Source organism: Anser anser (genome assembly GCF_964211835.1).
Source record: "Anser anser genome assembly, chromosome: 1".
Classification (NCBI taxonomy): domain Eukaryota; kingdom Metazoa; phylum Chordata; class Aves; order Anseriformes; family Anatidae; genus Anser; species Anser anser.
In genome coordinates, this window is record NC_139720.1 from 101,638,253 (window position 1) to 101,656,520 (window position 18,268).

At 43.6% G+C, this 18,268-nt stretch overlaps 2 protein-coding genes across 3 annotated transcripts in view; one reads left to right on the forward strand and one right to left on the reverse strand.

The window, feature by feature from the left end:
* The window catches only part of KPNA1 (karyopherin subunit alpha 1), a 53,922-nt gene extending 50,815 nt beyond the window's left edge, over positions 1-3,107 (reverse strand). Inside the window, exon 1 of the mRNA XM_083826564.1 lies at positions 2,882-3,107. The gene's annotated coding sequence lies outside the window, so the exon portion shown is untranslated. The remainder of the gene's footprint in view (positions 1-2,881) is intronic.
* Positions 3,108-4,634: 1,527 nt separating this feature from the next.
* FBXO40 (F-box protein 40) lies at positions 4,635-17,473 on the forward strand. 2 transcript variants are annotated; one of them, XM_083820204.1, is made up of 4 exons: positions 4,707-4,712; positions 5,093-5,175; positions 11,491-13,389; positions 16,419-17,473. In XM_083820204.1, exons 2-4 carry the CDS (start codon positions 5,167-5,169, stop codon positions 16,614-16,616), a joined length of 2,106 nt encoding a protein of 701 aa, XP_083676330.1. In that variant the 5' UTR covers positions 4,707-4,712; positions 5,093-5,166; the 3' UTR covers positions 16,617-17,473. The 2 variants fall into 2 exon arrangements, with proteins under 2 accessions (XP_083676331.1, XP_083676330.1); XM_083820205.1 differs by having other exon boundaries at positions 4,635-5,175; positions 11,491-13,393; positions 16,428-17,473.
* The last annotated feature ends 795 nt before the right edge of the window (positions 17,474-18,268 follow it).

Here is an 18,268-nt window from a genome sequence, read left to right on the forward strand (position 1 = left end):
TTTTTTTCTTCATAATAAATTACTGAATTCACACAATGTTTAATACAGTCTAAGACATTCATGAGGTGGCATAATATGATTTCCAGTCCTATTGCTCTGCAGCTTTTCTATGTACTGGAGGTTTTCGCCAAGTGCTTTAAGCTCCTTTTTGCTGTTTTTACAGAGTTCCCCTACCATCTTCAAAACAATTCAAAAGCACCGATATTTCTGTGGGACTTGCATCTTGCTGTTGCATTTTGTATCATGAAAACCCTACACTCATGCCTGGATATAAAATAGACCAGTATAATCCATTACTCACTTGACTTCAAAAGTTGTAATAGACTATGGACACATTTATTTTTTTTCTTGAGAGCAGAAAAAAAGTGACTTGCTATCATATCATTGCCACTTATCTCTGAAGTTTATATGGGGATTTTTTCTCTCTATTATTGTATTATTTAAACAAGGAGTTTTGTTATGTTTAGTGTCTTCACATGAAGCTGAATAATTTTCATATCAGTTCATCTTTAGTTCTCGTTCTCTGAAAGAAGAGGTGGTCTGGTCTTTCTAACTTGTTGTTTGTCTATTACATCATTCCAGAACCTCCTGTTCAGATATTTTAACCTCTCCTAGTGTTTTCTCAAATGAGTAATTCCTTCATTGTCTTTTATTTTTCTTGACTTGCTCCTAGCCTATTAGGCTCCTCTGCACACTTACTCTGTTTGGCCTTCTGAAGTATTTAAACAAATCTACTAAATTTAGCTACTTACTGCTGCTGTTTCATTTCCGCTCATGTTTCTAATTTAAATTAGAACCAATAAAGTACAAAATAGGTGATGTGAATCATGGTTAACTGTTATATGTTATGCTTTTTCACATAAATTTGATTTTCATTTTTCTGGAGGGCACTGTTTTGGCTCCATTAATCTCACACTTCTTTCAACAATTTTTTCGACCTTTACAGTCGCCTCTAAAGGCAGTTTCCTTTTGTGTTCTTAAGGACATGAGTTAGGCCCATTTGCCCCTCCAAGACATGAAAAACATCTGAGAAAAATCTACCATCTCAAGAAGAAAGAGACAAAGACATCAAAGCAAGCCTGCTATATACAAACAGTCTAAAATAAAATATACCATTCTGTTCACTTCAACTTATTCAACAGAAGAAAAAAGAAAAATAAAAGGAAAAGAAAGAAGCACTGTAGCACTGCACGGAAACACTGAAGTTGTAATAAAACTGCCAAACAATACAGTTAAATAAACATTTACACTTAAGTGTCTATAAAGAGCATTTCAGGAACTTTTTCCATATCTGAAAAGTTTAATGCTTTTTGTTTTAATAGTTTCTTTTGTCAGTGCTGCTGAAAGGAGCTATTGCTGCCTTTCCCTTTCTGAACTGGAAGGCCTGTGACTTGCTCAGTAACCAGCACTGAGCTCAGTGCGCAGACAGGACCACCAAAGCAAGCCAGGTCTGAACACTTCAACACTGGGAACACATCAGGAAAAGCCAATGGATGGCACACTGATGGCAAAGGGAAACGGCCTGGTACAGTGCTGGAATTAGAGATGGGATGTGACAAAGGCACTGTTTAGAAGCCTCAGGGGGGAATTACAGTCTCAGTAATTGCGATATTCTCTTGGAGCTGAAGCATTACTACATCTGTTCGAAAAATTCTGGCAAGGGACCCCACTGTGAGAACCTCTACCTCCCACATCATCTTACCTTACCATGCCTCAATCTACTCTTCATTTTCCCTGTGCCTATGGGCACATCTCAAGCACAATTAAAAGGTGCAACTGTGGCTCAAGTAGAAACAAAGTTGCTTTGAACTAGCTTGTTCGTATGTCAGTGCAATGCGTTACTGTACCAGGGAGTGCAACATAATAAAAACAAAAACATACCAAAGCTTAGTTTGATTCAAACTATTAATTGCCATACCATTCCAGTATATACAAGATAGCTTTCAAATAACTAGCTGCTGGGTGTAAAGTCACAATCCATCTCTGGATAGCCCACAGACACATCCCAACTTCTTTAGTCTGTCATTAACGCTAAGCAGTTAAAGCAGAATATATGTCAGGGAACAAAAAAATAATAATCTAGAGAAACAGAAAGTTGAATAAAAAAAGATGAGGGAACTCCTAAATGCAACCATTTGGGAATTCTGCAAAAACAGCAGCTCGATATTTTCACAGCTCACGCCGTGTATTTCCAGCCTAGAGTTTCAGTTTTCATTAAACGCCCTCAAGAGGCAAAGCACAAAATCATCACCACATGTATCCCCGTACGAGGGAGACAAATTTAAGGATTATGAATGGGGCGAGCTCCTGCCGATTACCCGGTCTCCACTCGCAGGAGAGCTGCGAACGGCCACCGCGGCCGGACAGCTAACGCTGGGCAGCGTCGCATGCAGGAACGCAAAAAGCTAGCGCTGGGGGAACTTAAGGATACGAGGGCATGTTTGCAGCGAGAAGTGATAGGTGTTGTAAGATCAGCTGAGATCAGTGAGGGAAGATAAATAATAAATAAATAAATAAACAAACAAACGAGGGACAGGCTGAGCAGGCACGCGCGGAAGCCCCCTGCCCCACGAGGCCGGGCGTTGCCCCCCTCGCAGCCCCGTCCCCCTAAGGGAAGGGGGGTGCCGGGGATGCCGAGGCACGATCGCGCCCAGGAGCCCGCTGCCGGTGCGGCTCCGCCCCGGCCGGGCCCGGCCCGGTGGCTGCCGCCGGGCTCCACGCGCGGGCCTCCCGCCGGGCCCGCCCCGCCCCGCCCCGCCCGCCCGCCCGCTGCACGCGCGCACGCCGGGGGCTCCCTCAGCACCGGACCGGCCCCGCTCGGCGCCCGGCAGCCGCTGCCGCCCCCCCTCCGGCGGCCCCTTCCCTTCCGCTCCCCTCCTACCTGCGGCCGGCGCGGCGCGGCCCGGCCCGGCCCGGCGCTGGCTGCTGACGGGCCCGAGGCGCGCGAGCGCCTCTCCCTCTCTCCCTCCCTGCCTGCCCAGCGCTGGCTGGAGGCGGCAGTGCGCCTGCGCACGGCGAGCCGCGCAGCTTCCGGACCGACCGCGGAGCGCTCTGGGAGGGGGAGGCCTTCCGGCGGGGCCCGCGCTGGTAGGCTCAGGAAAGACTACAAGTCCCGGCACGCAGCGCAAGGTTATTCCCCACTGCTGCGCAGCCGTAGAAAGAGCGCACCGGGCATGCCGGGAGTTGTAGTCTGGCGAGTGGCGGACAGGCCATATCGCGACTGTAGGGTATGTTGGGATAGGTGCGTGTGCTGGGCTGTGCGATACGGCGTGTGTCCCAAGGGAGCGCAGAGACAGCCGCAGCAGGGGGAGTCCTGCTTCGTCTCTGCCCTGCCCTGTCACAGGCACCATCAGCCCAACAAAGGCCATCTTCCCTAAGCAGAGGGGCATGGCAGCTGGTACACAGCTACATATCTGTATATATATGGTATGAACATGCACATATGTACAACTACACATCTATATACATACAGTATGTACATACATGTGTGTATTTATATGCATATGTGCATACACATATCATATAGATACGTATATTTCATAGGACTTTCATATGGCACAGTATTTCCACCCACAAAATTGAGATAAGAGAGAATAAAGCATACATTCAACAGCTTTCTCCAGCAGTATGTGCATCACAAAATAAATGTTATACATCTTCTCAGAGAAGTCGCATTTCTTCCATCCCACCAGCAAGCACATCTGTACTGCAGTGGGAGGTCTGGTTATGGGTTGATGTTCCTGAGGTATCTTCAGTCAAATTAGCATGGGTAACGGTGGCAGCAGAGATCTGTAAGTTCACCCATTTTTGCTGAGTGTATAGTTTCAGATGAATCTGGGTTAATACAAATGGTGTGCTGCAGATAAAAAAGATGAATTCCTGGTTTCTGTCACCTTCTCTGGTGAAATTAAGATAGAAGATAGCTTCATTTCTGGCAACAGCTGCTTCTAAAGCACTAAATATTTGTCATCTGGGTTAATTCAGCTGGAGAATTTATTCCTAAATTAGTAGCAGAGAATTTTGAGAAGTAGATTTGTGTAAAAGTGAAGCATATAAGCAGTACGTTTTTAAGCACAGTCTAAAAAGACAACAACAACATTGAAGAAGTTGTTGTGGGTCAAAGCTGAAGAATAATTGTGAACTAGAAGGTGAGGGGTTGAAGTGGAAGGGACAAACACATCGATGATAATGTGATTGGGTGAAATATGGATTTAGACATATTCCTGCTGGCCCCTGTTTTCCTGAGTGCAGTGGGATGATACAACATGGTACCACAGTAATACAGCCCTTTCTAAAAAAGGCCACGGAGCCAGCCTGCTAACCGTATTTAGCACTACTAAATTACAATTGGCACCAGCAAGCCTTGGTTGTCGCCTACTGACATTTCGTTCAACCTAAAAATGAAAACACAGTTGCCTGCACTGTTTCAAACTATCAGCGTCACTGAGGTCTCACAGATAGGAAAAGAGAAAGATAAGGCAGAACAAAAAGCGTGCTGTGATTTAGGATCTCAGAGCTTCCACCACAGCAACAAGGTGCTCCCTCACCAGGAAGAAGCAGCAACTCATCCGTCAGCATGAGGGGTGCTGGTTCAGCTCTTCTGTCCCAGGACAAGCAGCCCTGTGGCAAGGGCAGCCAGCTGGAGGCTATGCCCTGAGGCGGGTCCTGCTGTGGGTGCAAACCCATCATCACTGTGTGCACCCACCGCTGGAGTAAGTGAAAGCAGGAACAGGGGACACAGTGACAGCTGCAACAGCAGAAACTACAGGCTGATGTGGGCACTGCGAGGAGTGGAGTCATTAAAGATGAGAATGGCAGGAAACTGATACAGGGCTCTGGGATATTCTCTGATCTTTTCCTCTTAACACCCAGGGCAGAGGGCAGGGTTAGTGCCATCGCTTACATCCTCTCCGTTAAGTATCACGCCAGTAGTGACAGTGTTAACAAATACAGTGGAAGAGACAGCTCTGAAAGCTGAGCTGCCCAGTCACATGCACAGGTTTTATTTTTAACAACCTCAAACTACTTGATGTTTCTGCTTGGGCTTGCTCTGTGTCCTCTCATTCTCTCTTCTGTCTTTGCTTCTTGTTAGCCCTTACTCACCTCACTTCAACCCAGCTGAGCAAAACCAAGAGCGCAAGTGTTCGGTACAAACACAGGGACACTATGATTAAGGTAAGGTTTTGTAAATAGGGTTGGAGCCTTTATTGGTGAAAACTTATGCCATGCAATGGTTACTGTATCAAGCTATGAAAGTCAAGATGTCTTCAAAACAATCTTAGTAATTAGGATGAAGTAGAATAATCAGACACAAGATGTCTTTAAGTGACACCTGAGAACAGAGGCAGCTGGTAACTCTGAACACTTCTGTGACAGGCTGCACTAACAAGAAAAACCCTCCATAACATATTCAGTGGGTTAGCCACGGCTTGCAGCACTGTATCTGGGGTTTTAAAAAACTAAGATACTGACTCTAAAATGGGAACTTCGGTAGTATGACAGATAATAAATCAAAAATTCAATTTATGTAACTTTCAAGAAACTAAAAAAAAGTAAGACTTAAAATCCAGTGAGTTTTAAGATTCAGACTGCAAACTACATTTTTAGTGCAGACTAAATAATACAGTGATGAAGTAAGAATTACAAGCATTACAGGTACTACTGTACCTTTTAGAGTTGTGGATGCTTAGCAGTTTTTATTCATGAATCTTTTAGCTTTTGTTTTTATGACTTAGATCTTAACCATGAGCACTCACATTCTTTGTACCGGGCGTCTGGGTTCAGCTGGTTTTCTTTTGTTTTGCTTAAATCCATTCACTTGACTATCTCAAGAAGTTTTCAGAAAAGTATGTTAATGAGATTGTTACCAGGGAACAAAATAGAACCCGAGCCCTAAACAAAACTGTTTTGTTTTGTTTTGTTTTGTTTTGTTTTGTTTTGTTTTGTTTTGTTTTTCTCAAGCTTCAACTGAACTGTAACCTGTTATTTTAAGGCACTTGGTGAACTCAAATCATAAACCCAGGTATTGATGCACTGTGAGAGTTTGCCTAAGTATGTCCCTCCCAAGGACAGTCCTTCACATGTGCTGCAGAGTGGGTGCCTGTCACAGTCTCCTCGTTTCCCACTCCACTCCTCAGCCCCTGCTGCTGTGCTGCCCTGCGTGACACATGAACCCAGGGGACCACATCCACATGAATTTTTTGGTGGGTTTGTCTTAGATGAGCTGTGACTATGTTGTTCCAGGTAGGGAGGAGCAAGAAATATTGCTGACCCGGCGCTCATGCAGGCAAGCGCTGCATGGGGCTTCTACCAGCAGCGCCCTGTGTTACCTGTGCCTCATTACTGTCAAGCCTCACCTGCTCCTCCCTCAGCAGCACTGGTGCATTTGGCTGGATAGAAATGGCCTGAGTGAGTTTCTGTGCCTCCTCACTGCACGTGTGCAGCACAGATTTACCAGGAGAAGGGAAGGCTGGTGATTTGACAGCTTATCTTTTGCTCCATGGTCCTGTGTGCCAGGTTTTGGGAGCTGAAGGGAAGTAGATGTACTGTTGCGGGAGCCTGAGTAGAATGCATCATCTGGAAGAAAAGCAGGGAACTGATGTCTCTTCCTGACTGATGCACTATGCCGTGGACCTACTCCATCCCTGCCATTTTAAAGTATATTTCTTCATATAAAGCAAATACGACCCATTCAGCACCTCCAAACCAGTGGTTATTGCCACAAAACATCACAGTCTCAGTCAGCTGTTCCCCAGCTGAAAAATACACGGAATAGCTCCCTAATTGTCACCTGTCTTTCCATATTTGGGCTTATCTAACGGGACAGTTGTCTCATGGAACACTTTTTCCCTCTTCTTCTCTTATACCAGGGATTTGAGGTTCATGAGAAGGATTGCCCTGGCATCAAAGTGCCCCTGTAAAATCTGTATGAACTTGTTCAAGAGTTAAGACTCCAAGAAACTATGCCTTGCACACACTTGATAGAAGTTTGTTAGTGTTACTGATAATGATTTCATCTCCACTTTTTATTCTCCCTTTGCACTTACCCTGAGCTGTGCCATGTTCACTACCAGGCTCATCTGAAGCCTGGCTGGCAATGTGAATATTAGATCAGTCTGAATGGCAATTGCAGAGCAGGCGTGCCATGCGGGACAGTGTCCTGGCTGCGAAGATGTGGGGCGTCACTCGCTTAGAGGTCACTGTCACTCCAGATGGTGACATTCTCGGATTTGCTTTTTATTTTGTAATGAAGGGCAGGATGTTAGAAAACTTAGGCTCCTAGTAATCACATACACATGCAGTTTCCACTGGCGTAGTGTTTTCTTCCTCGGCTCCCAGAAATAAACATGTCTGTGTAGTGATTGGAGACCCAAACCTGATTTCTTGCTGAGGTTTTTTGGGTTGTGGTGACTGAGGAGGTGCACTGCACACAAAGAGAAGAAAATCTCTAGTTTTGGGAGGCTTGGATGTTCTAGAAAATGTGATTCTATTGCTGCCTCTGCCAGGCAAGTGAGACATCAGAACCTGGGCATCCCCATGCTTTTTTTGTTTTATTTACGTAAACTATTATATTTAATTATATTTGGTTTTTATCTTCCTACACTCCAATTCTACATGTCAGACAGAAGTACCAATGTCTTTTAACCTCAGGTGCACCTCTAGTACTGCAAGGCAAATTCATTATCACTTGTGAACCACGCAGATACTATCATAGTAAATATATTGAAAAACCCTGTAAGGAAATTAGTAACCCTGCATTCATCCCAAGATTTAAGTATTATGCTGAAAACAAGATAAACGCTGTATACTGGGTAGCAGGGATTAAAAGAGATAATAAATAACTGCTATCTGCCCTACATACTTCACATTCCTTTAAAATATTTTTTGTTGTAATATTATATGTAACTTTAACATTCTTGGCTCCAGCGTTTGGATGAAAACTTTCCAGAGATTTTTAAGAGATGCTTATCATGTTGTAAATCTTAGAAAAATTGTTTTGTGTTCGTTGGTAATCAGATCTCAGAGGCAGTCTGTAAGATAATTGTCTGGGGTTTCTGGTGGCCTTTTTTAATGGTTTCTTGGGAGGCATCCCTTGAATTTGCAAGAAGAGTTCAGATATGATGTGTAATTTTGGTATGTCATATTATCAGTCACCTACACAGAACAAATACCAAATAAGGAAACAGTTGTATTGTTTTAGCTCAATAACTGCAACTAAATTTAATATGCATTTACTGAAAACAAATTATAATTGATTTATAAACAATAAGTTATTGTCACTGAACAGACCTACTTCAGACACAGACATATCTGTAGTTTAAAAGGCAGCTGTATATTTTTAAATCTTACTTGACTTGCTGTCCTGACAGTCTAAAAATAAAGATTTACCAAAGTGGACAGACTGTGGATGGGAGTTTGCATCCTTTCATTCCACAGCACCTTAAGCATGATTTAAGTAAAAAATTCTGTTCTTTTTTTTTTTTTTTTTAAGCAGCCCTTCAAAAATATTGCAAGTTGCAGTGAAAAAAGATGTATATAGGTTTAGAGAAGTGTCTTATTACCTGACATATCTGTGTGTTATCTGCCTCTGGATGTTAATGTATCACTTACTGAGGCAAGAATTTGTAAATTTTCTGTTAAGTGTGTTGAAACACTGTTGTAGTTTGTGTTTGACAATGATATCAACAGCTAAGAGATGGAGCAAATCATCAGTTAAAATACAGAGCTCATGATTATTGTCTTGTCAGAACAGAAGCATTCAAATCCTAATATATATCAGAAAAAATCTCTCTCCCTTCTTCCTGTCTTTTAGCTTCACAGATCTGACAATTAGAAGAGAGAGAAAAACAATATTTTTCTGACAGAACAGCGTGTACAAGTTAGAGATGGGGTAAAATGAACTAAAAATGGCAAATCTGAGTAATCATGAAGACTGATTCTAGATCTGAATGCTGTGATGTCGTCATTGTTCACAAAAAAAACGTATATTTTCTTTTTCTACATGCGAGTCTAGTGTGTTTGGTTTCAGCATACAACAGTGTGAAAGCAGGCTCCTCTCCAGAAACTTAGCAATCAGCCCTTTCTGTGTTTTTGGAGAACTGTAAGGCCTCTGCACTTCAGATGTGTTCTTATTTATCAATTATTTCTCTCTAATAGCTAGTTTTGCAGTGGAAAGTATTGTTCATACATTCATGTTTTTGTTTCAGTGTAATGTACCCAGCCTTCCTCTGACCTTATGCGAGTCATAGCTGGGACTATTTTTAGAGATTATATTTGCAGCAAAATGCTACAAGAATGACAGTAGCAAGGATGCTGCCAATGTGAAATAAATCCATCTGCATCTCTTTCTTCCCTGAGCTGCATAAATGTAGATGTCACTAAACAGCCTAAAGCAGGATGGATGCCGTCCTAAATGACATTTATTTAGGGGCTGAATCTGTCTGGGGTCATGCTGACCAGCATTGTGGTGTCAGCCCTGGGCAGAACCCTGTGCTTCCCAAGACAAGCAGAGAATGCTATTATGAATGGTCATGAAATACTACTTTTCTGCATTGCTGTCTTCAGTTCTTTCCAAAGAGCTTTTCTTTGCTTGTGCAAACAAAGGTGCAGGCACCTGAGCTGTATACTTCAGTGGAATAGGGTTGATTCAGTAAGGGGATTTAAACAGGTTTTGGTCAGTGTTGGAGGCTGCAATAGATGGAATGGAACTGTGTTGAGCTATGGTAGGTCCTACTGCATAGGAAGCATGGTGGGAAGATGTATCAAAAATCTTTTTCTCATTTTCATGATAAATAAATTAATAAATAAAATTAAAAAAAAAAAAAAGCCCTGGCTAACCGCCCTTTACTGCAAAGAGCAGAAAGACAGAAGCCTGGAGTTTTCTACTTGCAGTATTCTTTGGGCTAAGTTGCTGCTACCAGATCAAGTTATCCAGGGAGGTAGCTCCAAGTAGTACAAGGACTGGGCAGCTTCTAGGTCTCCAATACAACAACTATGGATGCTGAGAGCATGTGAAGAGAAAAGTCCTGTGGATCCACAGAAGGTCCCACATGTTCCCCTGAATCAAGGTTCACCTCCTATGGGTATTGTCGAAGGACAGTGCAGGGCTGGATGGACCACTGGTCTGACCCAGACTGTCATTTGTTATGTTCTTGTTATGTTCTTATTTTTTATGACAAAAGAAGACATGCCTCATGCTAATGACTGTCTCTATTTAATTGCTGTCAAACTCTGTGCTTCTGTTTTCCCATTTTTAGGGAGGAGTAATACCCATTGCTTGGATTTTTTGCCAGGGTGGGGATATTATAAGCAAGGGGCACTGATAACTTTTGGAGACAGGCCTCATAAGTGTATTATTTTCAGCTAATTAAAGTGATTTAATTGATTTACTGGGAAAGAGTGGAAAACACAATAATGAAACCAAAGCAGATGAGTGATTCATTCTGACACGAAGCTAGTAATCTGGCAGTGATATCTTTTTACATAAGGGTCTTCATACTTCATATTCTTGTACTTCTGCTTTTTGCTGTTGGACCTCAGGAAAATGGTACGTCCTTTTCATTTCAACATTTTTTAGGTAGAGAAAAGCAAAAAATATATATATTTTTGAAACCACATTAATATGGGAGTGTGAGAACTGACATGCATTCTTCCTTAAGAAAACATTTAGCCTTTTTTTATGATAAGGCTGGTTAAAATTTCTGAGACATTTGTTTTGGCATCCTCAACTTGTTCTTTTAATCCAGTCTGTGAGTTGCAAAACATTAAATTAATGGACCTGCCAGGTGGCAGCTGAATTTATGAAATGCAGACTGGTTTTGTTTATTTCTGTTCTTGTTGCCTGGGACCTTTCCCTGTTTTCTGGTCCCCTGTGGTACCACTAACAGCGTCATAAACTGAATCTAAGATATGATCACCTCAGGATCACCTCTTCAGTTCTGGGTCGTGTTTGACACTGATCTGTAAGTATGTAGGATGAACTAAAAAAAAGTAGGGCAGTTGCAGCTGGTTCATTTGTGACCATTCATGTCCATGGTGAGGTGACGAAGGTGTGACAAGACGTGGGCCAAATGACCAGCTAATTTTTTAGGGAGGAAAAAGAAATGTCACCTTTCCCACTCAAATCATATCGAAGAAGTGGAGGAGCTCCCTCTCTGTGCCTGCAGCAGTCTTGATTTCAGCAGTATGCAATGGACAGGATCAGCAAAAATATTGAGGCAGAAAACAGCTCATTCTCAAACCTTTGCTGCCTCTGCTGAGCTAAGAGCAAAGAGCACTGAGGTCTCACTGATATCCATGCTGCTATCAGGGCACACTGTGCTGCGGGGATCAGTGCTGATCAGAGCTGGGCATCATTTACACATAGCCTTATTCAGGCTAGGAGTGCGTGTGAACATCTAACTCATAGAAACCAGGCGTGGGCACTGGCACTGGTGGTCTGTGTCCTTTCTTGCCCCTCCAGGCAGTAACTCTTGTCTTTTCTACATCCAGCACAGGGCTCAGAAAACTCCCCCTGGGCAGCACAGGCACTGTGAGAGATGCTTCAGCCGGCACTGCCGCGCACCGATCGAGCCCTCCGTCTCCTGCATGGTGATCAGCTGCCGCTTTCACTGCGGAGCCACCTTCCACACATGCAAGGAGGAGGAGCACCAACTGCTCTGCCCCTTGGAGCAGGTGCCCTGCCTCAACTCAGACTATGGCTGTCCTTTTTCCATGGCCCGCTTTAAGCTGGCAAAGCACCTTCAGGTCTGTCCAGCCAGCGTTGTCTGCTGCTCGATGGAGTGGAATCGCTGGCCAAACGTGGATTCAGACACAACCCTGCACAAGAACATTATGAAGGAGACCTTAAGCGAGGAGTGTCTGGACACAGCATTGGCACTCAGAGACCAGAAGATACTTTTCAGGAGTTTGAGAGTAGCCGACTTGTTTCCGGAGTGGAGGAAAAAGGATGAAGTGGAAGAGCTAATGGATGAAACCATGGGTGGGGAAGAAGGTGCCGTGGGAGGATTGGCCTGTGGTTCCCAAGATGGCAATGACCAGGCATCTGAGCTCAGCCAACGTGAGCGTGAAGATTTGGCAAAGGACAAGGAAGGAATGGATCTGGGGAGTTACAAAACCTGGGAGAACATTTTCAGCAAAGAGCTCTTGGCTTGCAAGGTAACAGGCTCAGCAGCTGGCACACGAAAAAATACAGAGGAGGCTTCCAAGAAAACAGCATCAGGACCTTGTGCTGCCAGCTCTGCAGAGAAGGCAAAGGAAACGCCTGGTAATACAGAAGAAGCAAAAGACCTAAAGTCTGAACAAGTAACTCCAAATAAAGAAATGACAGGGCTGGCTCCTTGGCAAGAAGGGGTCCTGGAGAGGCTGAAGAAAGAAGTTGGTGTAGCCGATTACAACATGTATCTGGTACATCACGGGGGAATGCTTATCCGCTTTGGCCAGCTAGCTGCTTGCACTCCGAAAGAAAAAGACTTTGTATATGGGAACTTGGAAGCTCAGGAGGTGAAGACTGTCTACACCTTCAAAGTGCCAGTTAGTTACTGTGGCAAAAGAGCACGACTAGGAGATGCACTGGGACACAAGATGCCAACTTCAGACAAGTCGGTGGATACCTCAGAATTGGGAATAAACCCAGAAGAACTGCCTACGGCAAATATAGTTAAAGCCACACTGCTGTGTGCATTGGAGAAAGAACTGAAAGGCCATGAGATCTCCGAAGCAAGGGGTATCGATGGACTCTTTGTGGACTTTGCAACACAGACTTACAGCTTTCCTCTGGAGCCTTTCTCCTCCAATGCTGTTCTAGCAGATGTTCTGGATGAAAAAAGCCAACCAGAACTCCACGTGGAGCTGTACACTGAATGTGTAACCAGAAGACACAACAAAAGCAGTTCAGCTTTCACATTCACTTGCAGTCATTTCTTCAGGAGGGATGAGTTTGCATCCCACTTCAAGAATGTGCATGCTGATATCCAGTCATGTCTGGATGGATGGTTTCAGCATCGCTGTCCGCTGGCCTACTTGGGATGTACTTTTGTTCAAAATCACTTCCGCCCTGATGGACATAAGGCCAAGGTTATATACAGCAAGCCTGTCAAGACATTTGCTATTAAACCAGAGGTTGACACCCTCCTTGCTGAATCAGGAAAATGCAATTACACAGTGGACAATCGAGGGAGAAACAAGGATTTGCTGAGCAGCCTCCCACTGGAAGTGCTGAAGTACATTGCTGGGTTCCTGGACAGCTTCAGTTTATCTCAGCTATCGCAAGTGTCAGTGCTGATGAGGGATATCTGTGCCACTCTACTTCAAGAGAGGGGAATGGTCCTGCTGGTCTGGGAGAAAAAAAGATATTCCCATGGTGGTACTTCATGGAAAGCTCGCAGAAAGGCAAGTGACTGCAACACTGGGGAAAAGACAGTCACGGGGTGTCACCAGATTACACACAAGCATAGCAAGTGATGCTGCATATAAGCACGTAGATAGGGGGAAGGTTCATGAAGTGAAGAATTTGCAGCCCAATGTGTCCTGGGAGGTCAGTGCTATAAAGTACAGTACATCTAGCAAAGGCAGGAAGGTGTAAGTGGGTATCTACTTACTAGCTGCAGGTTGCCACCCAAGCTTGTCTTGAGTAACCTGTTTGCATTTGCACCGTATTTAGGCACTAGGAGCTGAGAATTCCTGGTACTTAAAGGTCACATACAGGGTTTAAAATAACTTGCAGTTCATCCTTTTGTTTTATTCTTTACAAGCTGATATAGAGTACATTGAAGGGTAAAGAACTAGATGTGACTGTGAAAGGAGCTCAGGCATTCACATCAATCCCACAGTGTTTTGGAATCATATAATAATAGTAAATAATTTATTTCTAATGTGTAATTTACATCTATCTTCTTTTAGTTTAAAACCATTACCCCTTGCTCTATCACTACACTCCCTTACAAAGAGTCCCTCCTCATCTTTCCTGTAGGCCCCCTTTAGGTACTGGAAGGCTGCTCTGTGGAGCAGGTCTCCCTGGAGCCTTCTCTTCTCTGGGCTAAACAACCCCAACTCTCTCAGCCTGTCTTCATAAGAGAGGTGCTCTAGCCCTCTGATCATCATCATGTCCCTCCTCTGGACCCCCTCTAACAGTTCCACATTTCTCTTGTGCTGGGAGCCCCAGAGCTGAAGGTAGCACTCCAGGTGGGGTCTCACAAGAGCAGAGTAGAGGAGGAGAATCACCACCCCTGACCTGCTGGCCACGCTTCCTTTGATGCAGCCCAGGACATGGTTGGCTTTCTGGGCTGCAAGTGCACATTGCCAGCTCATGCTTAGTTTTTCATCCACTGATACCCCCCAAGCCTTTTTCCACATGGCTGCTCTCCACCCAGCCTATATTTGTGCTTGGGATTGCCCCGGTCCAGTTACAGGACCTTGCACTTGGCCTTGTTGAACTCGATGAGGTTCTCCCAGGCCCACCTCTCAACCCTGTCCAGGTCCCTCTGGATGGCATCCCGTCACTCCAGCGTGTTGAACACACCACAGAGCTTGGTGTCATCAGCAAAGTTGCTGAGGGTGCACTCGATCCCACTGTCCATGTCACCAACAAAGATGTTAAACAGCGCCTGTCCCAGTATCAACCCCTGAGGAACACCACTCATTACGGATCTCCACCCAGACATCGAGCCATTGACAGCAACTCTGTGAATGCGACCAAATCCAGCCAATTCCTTACCCACTAAGCAGTTGATCCATCAAATTCATGTCTCTCCAATTTAGAGAAAAGGCTGTTGTGTGGGACTGTGTCAAATGCTTTGCACAAGCCCAGGTAGATAATGTCTGTTTTCATGATTCATAGTTCATAAGATTGTCATGAACGTTTGCCTTAGGATGTGAGCACCTGGGAGAACAACATAGGCAGAAGCATTTTTTCTGCAAAGCTGGCATCACACTCTTTGTGGTGTTGGAAAATTATCTTCCTTATGGGCTGCTTGGGTAATCAGAATGAAATATGTAAATACAGCTCAGTTTAAGTCCTAGTTGAAACAATAGTTAATACAGATTTATTTCTGTTAGCCTTACAGCTGCTCTAACATAAAGCTGGTTGAAATAATAACATCAGAGGTTCCTGCATGACCAAGCAAACGAGAGAGGTCTGGGAACAAATATAGAGATCCAAGGAAGGCTCATAAAAATTATTTGAGGACCTGGCTTTCAAGCAGACCCCTAAAAATCTCCACCTACAGATATTACCAAATGGAAGTTTATGACAATAAATCTTTATTAAGAGAAACCATGAAGTGGAGAGAATTTGAGATCTGTGCAACAAGTACAGTGGCTGCAAGCTGAATTAGCCAAATCCAAACAGGAGTTAGCCACTGAGACCATTTACTGGAGGATGAAGCTTCCTGTAGCATAAAGAAGAAATTCCACCTGGGCTAAATAACTCCAGTTCCAACTAACTCCAGTTACGGTTGCACAACTTCAAACCAGCAGCTGTGAATTTAAAGGCTGTCTAACCCCTTTCTTGTCAGATCTCTGGACTGACCACACAGGAATCTTGTATCCAGTGCACAGATTCTGCTTGAAAACATCCCATTTGTAATTAATCTGAATTTATTGTCTACTTTGTATGATAGCTATGATTATATAGGAATAGGGCAGGCTTAGGTAATCTTAAGTGCAGTAAATCCACATACTGTCCTTCTACAGGAAGAAACATTTCTAAACTATGATTTTAAAAATTCGTTTGATTTAATGGCATACAGGAAATATTCAAGTGACTTATTCACAGTCTTATCACTACATGGTAGTGTATCAGTAAATGACACATGGTATCACTGCAATAAGAATCAGAAAAATTTAACTGCACATTTCTGTTTTTTACAAGCTTGTAACTCTTCTAGGAATAACCTCAACCTTAGATTTTTCCAGGCTTGTTCTGGGGTGGGGTGAGTAACAGCAGTGTTATAATGTTCCTTCCTTTGAAGTTACTGATAAACACTTTGGAAGGTCTTTATGAAGTCAGGTTTCTTTGAGATATGTATCACGCAAGCATCCCATAGTCACTGTACCTTATAATTATCGTTGGATACACCTATAAGCACCTTGGACCCCACCTCACATGTGATGTTGTGGTGGTCAGGTGTCCTTGGTTTCCTCATGTTCAGCACTAGATTGGCACCAAAAACTGTGCTTTCTTGTTAAAAATGGCAGGTGATGACTAATGCAGCAAGAACAACAAGTGTGAGGTACATAACAATACAGACTACACTTATACTTGTTGTGCAGCCCTGTGTGGTCTGGATTTCACTAACCAGTACAAGTAATGCATGCCCACTACAAACATATATAGCTGTTTTTTCTAAATCCTCTTCTGTTTTTACTAACATTCCAGTTTTCCCTCCCCGATTTATCTCTCCTTCCTTATCACCACCCAGACCTGGCAGTTCAGCAGCCTCTTCTCCAGAGTTAACAGGTGGCAGCACAGCGAGGTGGCGTGCATGTCAGAGCACCTGAAGAAGTGCCCGTTCTATGAAGTGGAGCACAAGATGGACCCTGTGCTGCTGACCGGCATGTGCGAGGCTCGAGAGCCCATTCAAAAGACTTTGGTTTCCACCTTCAAGCGCAAGGTCTGAGCAACCAGCTTCTCCTCTGACCCACTCCTTTCAATGCCCTTTAAAAGAAGATCTGGGAAGCTGGATGTAAAGATAGTTGCTTCTAACTCTCCTTTGGAAGGACAAAACTGGCATCTCCCCAGCTGCATTTGGAACATCCTGCATTTTTTTTTCCTCCCTGCATTATTTTAATTGTTAAAACTTCATCCAAAGCGTTCTGGCACACTGCTCACTGATGTTTTGTGCTTTCTGTTTATTTTTCTGTTCTCTGCTTAATAAAGCACCCTGGAGAAAGCAGTAAGGATATTGTTTGAAGATAGCATCTTTGCATCCTTGAAGACAGGCTGCTGCGCCTAACTCCATGTCCCTGAGAGAAGCAAGAGCAGTTAGTACACCTAGCTCGAATAGATAAAAAAACACCTTAATTGTGGCTGGAAAGCTGAGCTCTGGGAGCACAGAGAGATGCCCTCTCACCTGGCAGACCTAAGGATTGCTAATTGCTTTGGGGACATGGGCAGAGGAAAGGCACCCCCGAAACTGCACTCAATTCATTAAACTCCAGTGAAGACTCAGGATAGCACCACACAACCACAAACCATCCTTTAGGCAATGCAAGCTTAAAGTTGAGCTTGTGGCTACATCAAAACCAAACCAAAGCAAACTTGCTCTTTGTTGGAAATAACCAGGTAGCAAACCTGGTTGTTTAGGGGCTCAATTGACTTTTTACCTTTTTTGGTTAATATTTTTTTTTGTGTGTGTTATGTTTTAAATCCATTAAAGCCATCAAAAATACTTGAAGACACTTTTAGAATGCCTCACCTACTCAGTTTTGCAACTGCAAATTGCAAATTGTAATAATAAACAATTTGTCAAAGAAAGTTCTTCCTTGTTTTGTTTTGTTTTGTTTCTTATTAAGAATCTTATTAACCCCTGAGGATATACTGAAAATCATGAAACTGCAACCTTCAGACATCTTGAACCTTGAAGCAAATAATAACAAATGCAGGTATTTAGGACCTGTTTGTTTTGAATGTACATTGGGGAGGACAATGTTGGTCACTTCTGAGGCACATGGGGATTTGGATGTCAGTCCCATGTTTTGGGGTAGCCAGACACCTGCTACTGAGCAGGGACATCTCTGAACACCAGCTCTGAAAGGGAAGTAATCTTAGGGCCTTTCTTTTCCTGCGCTTTTCTTCCCCTCTCACAAATCTTGAAATGTGGTTTCAATACTTGATGCAATCTTTTCCTCCCTCCTTTCCCTCAACTCAAAAAATAAAACAGTAAATACCACTGTAAGTACTCAATGCAAGAAGAGGTACTTCAGACAGCTCAGAACAGAAGAGATGTAAGAAAAGACAGGTCTTCATACAAGATACACAGTTTCACCCAGAAAAAGGGCATCTTTTTGTCTTTCTTCTCACAACAGGAAACCTAGTGTCCCCCATACTCCTCCAAAGAAACCGCATGCTACAGGAACATCACTGACATTTTCTTTAAAGAGCTGTTAATTAAAATAAAATTAAGTATGCCATGTTCAGTATTTGTCAGGCATCAGGAAAGGCTACTAAAATTATCACTGAGGGGCCTACTAAATATCATCATATGCTACATGAGTAGCTAATTACAGACATTTTTAAAGGTTCTGACTCCACCATCCGCAAAAATCATTT

What these genes read in the sequence shown, in the direction of transcription:
- FBXO40 (XM_083820204.1), top strand. An exon ending in CATGGAAAGCTCGCAGAAAG is followed by an intron (nt 13,390 to 16,418) that starts GCAAGTGACTGC and finishes ATCACCACCCAG; the next exon opens with ACCTGGCAGTTCAGCAGCCT.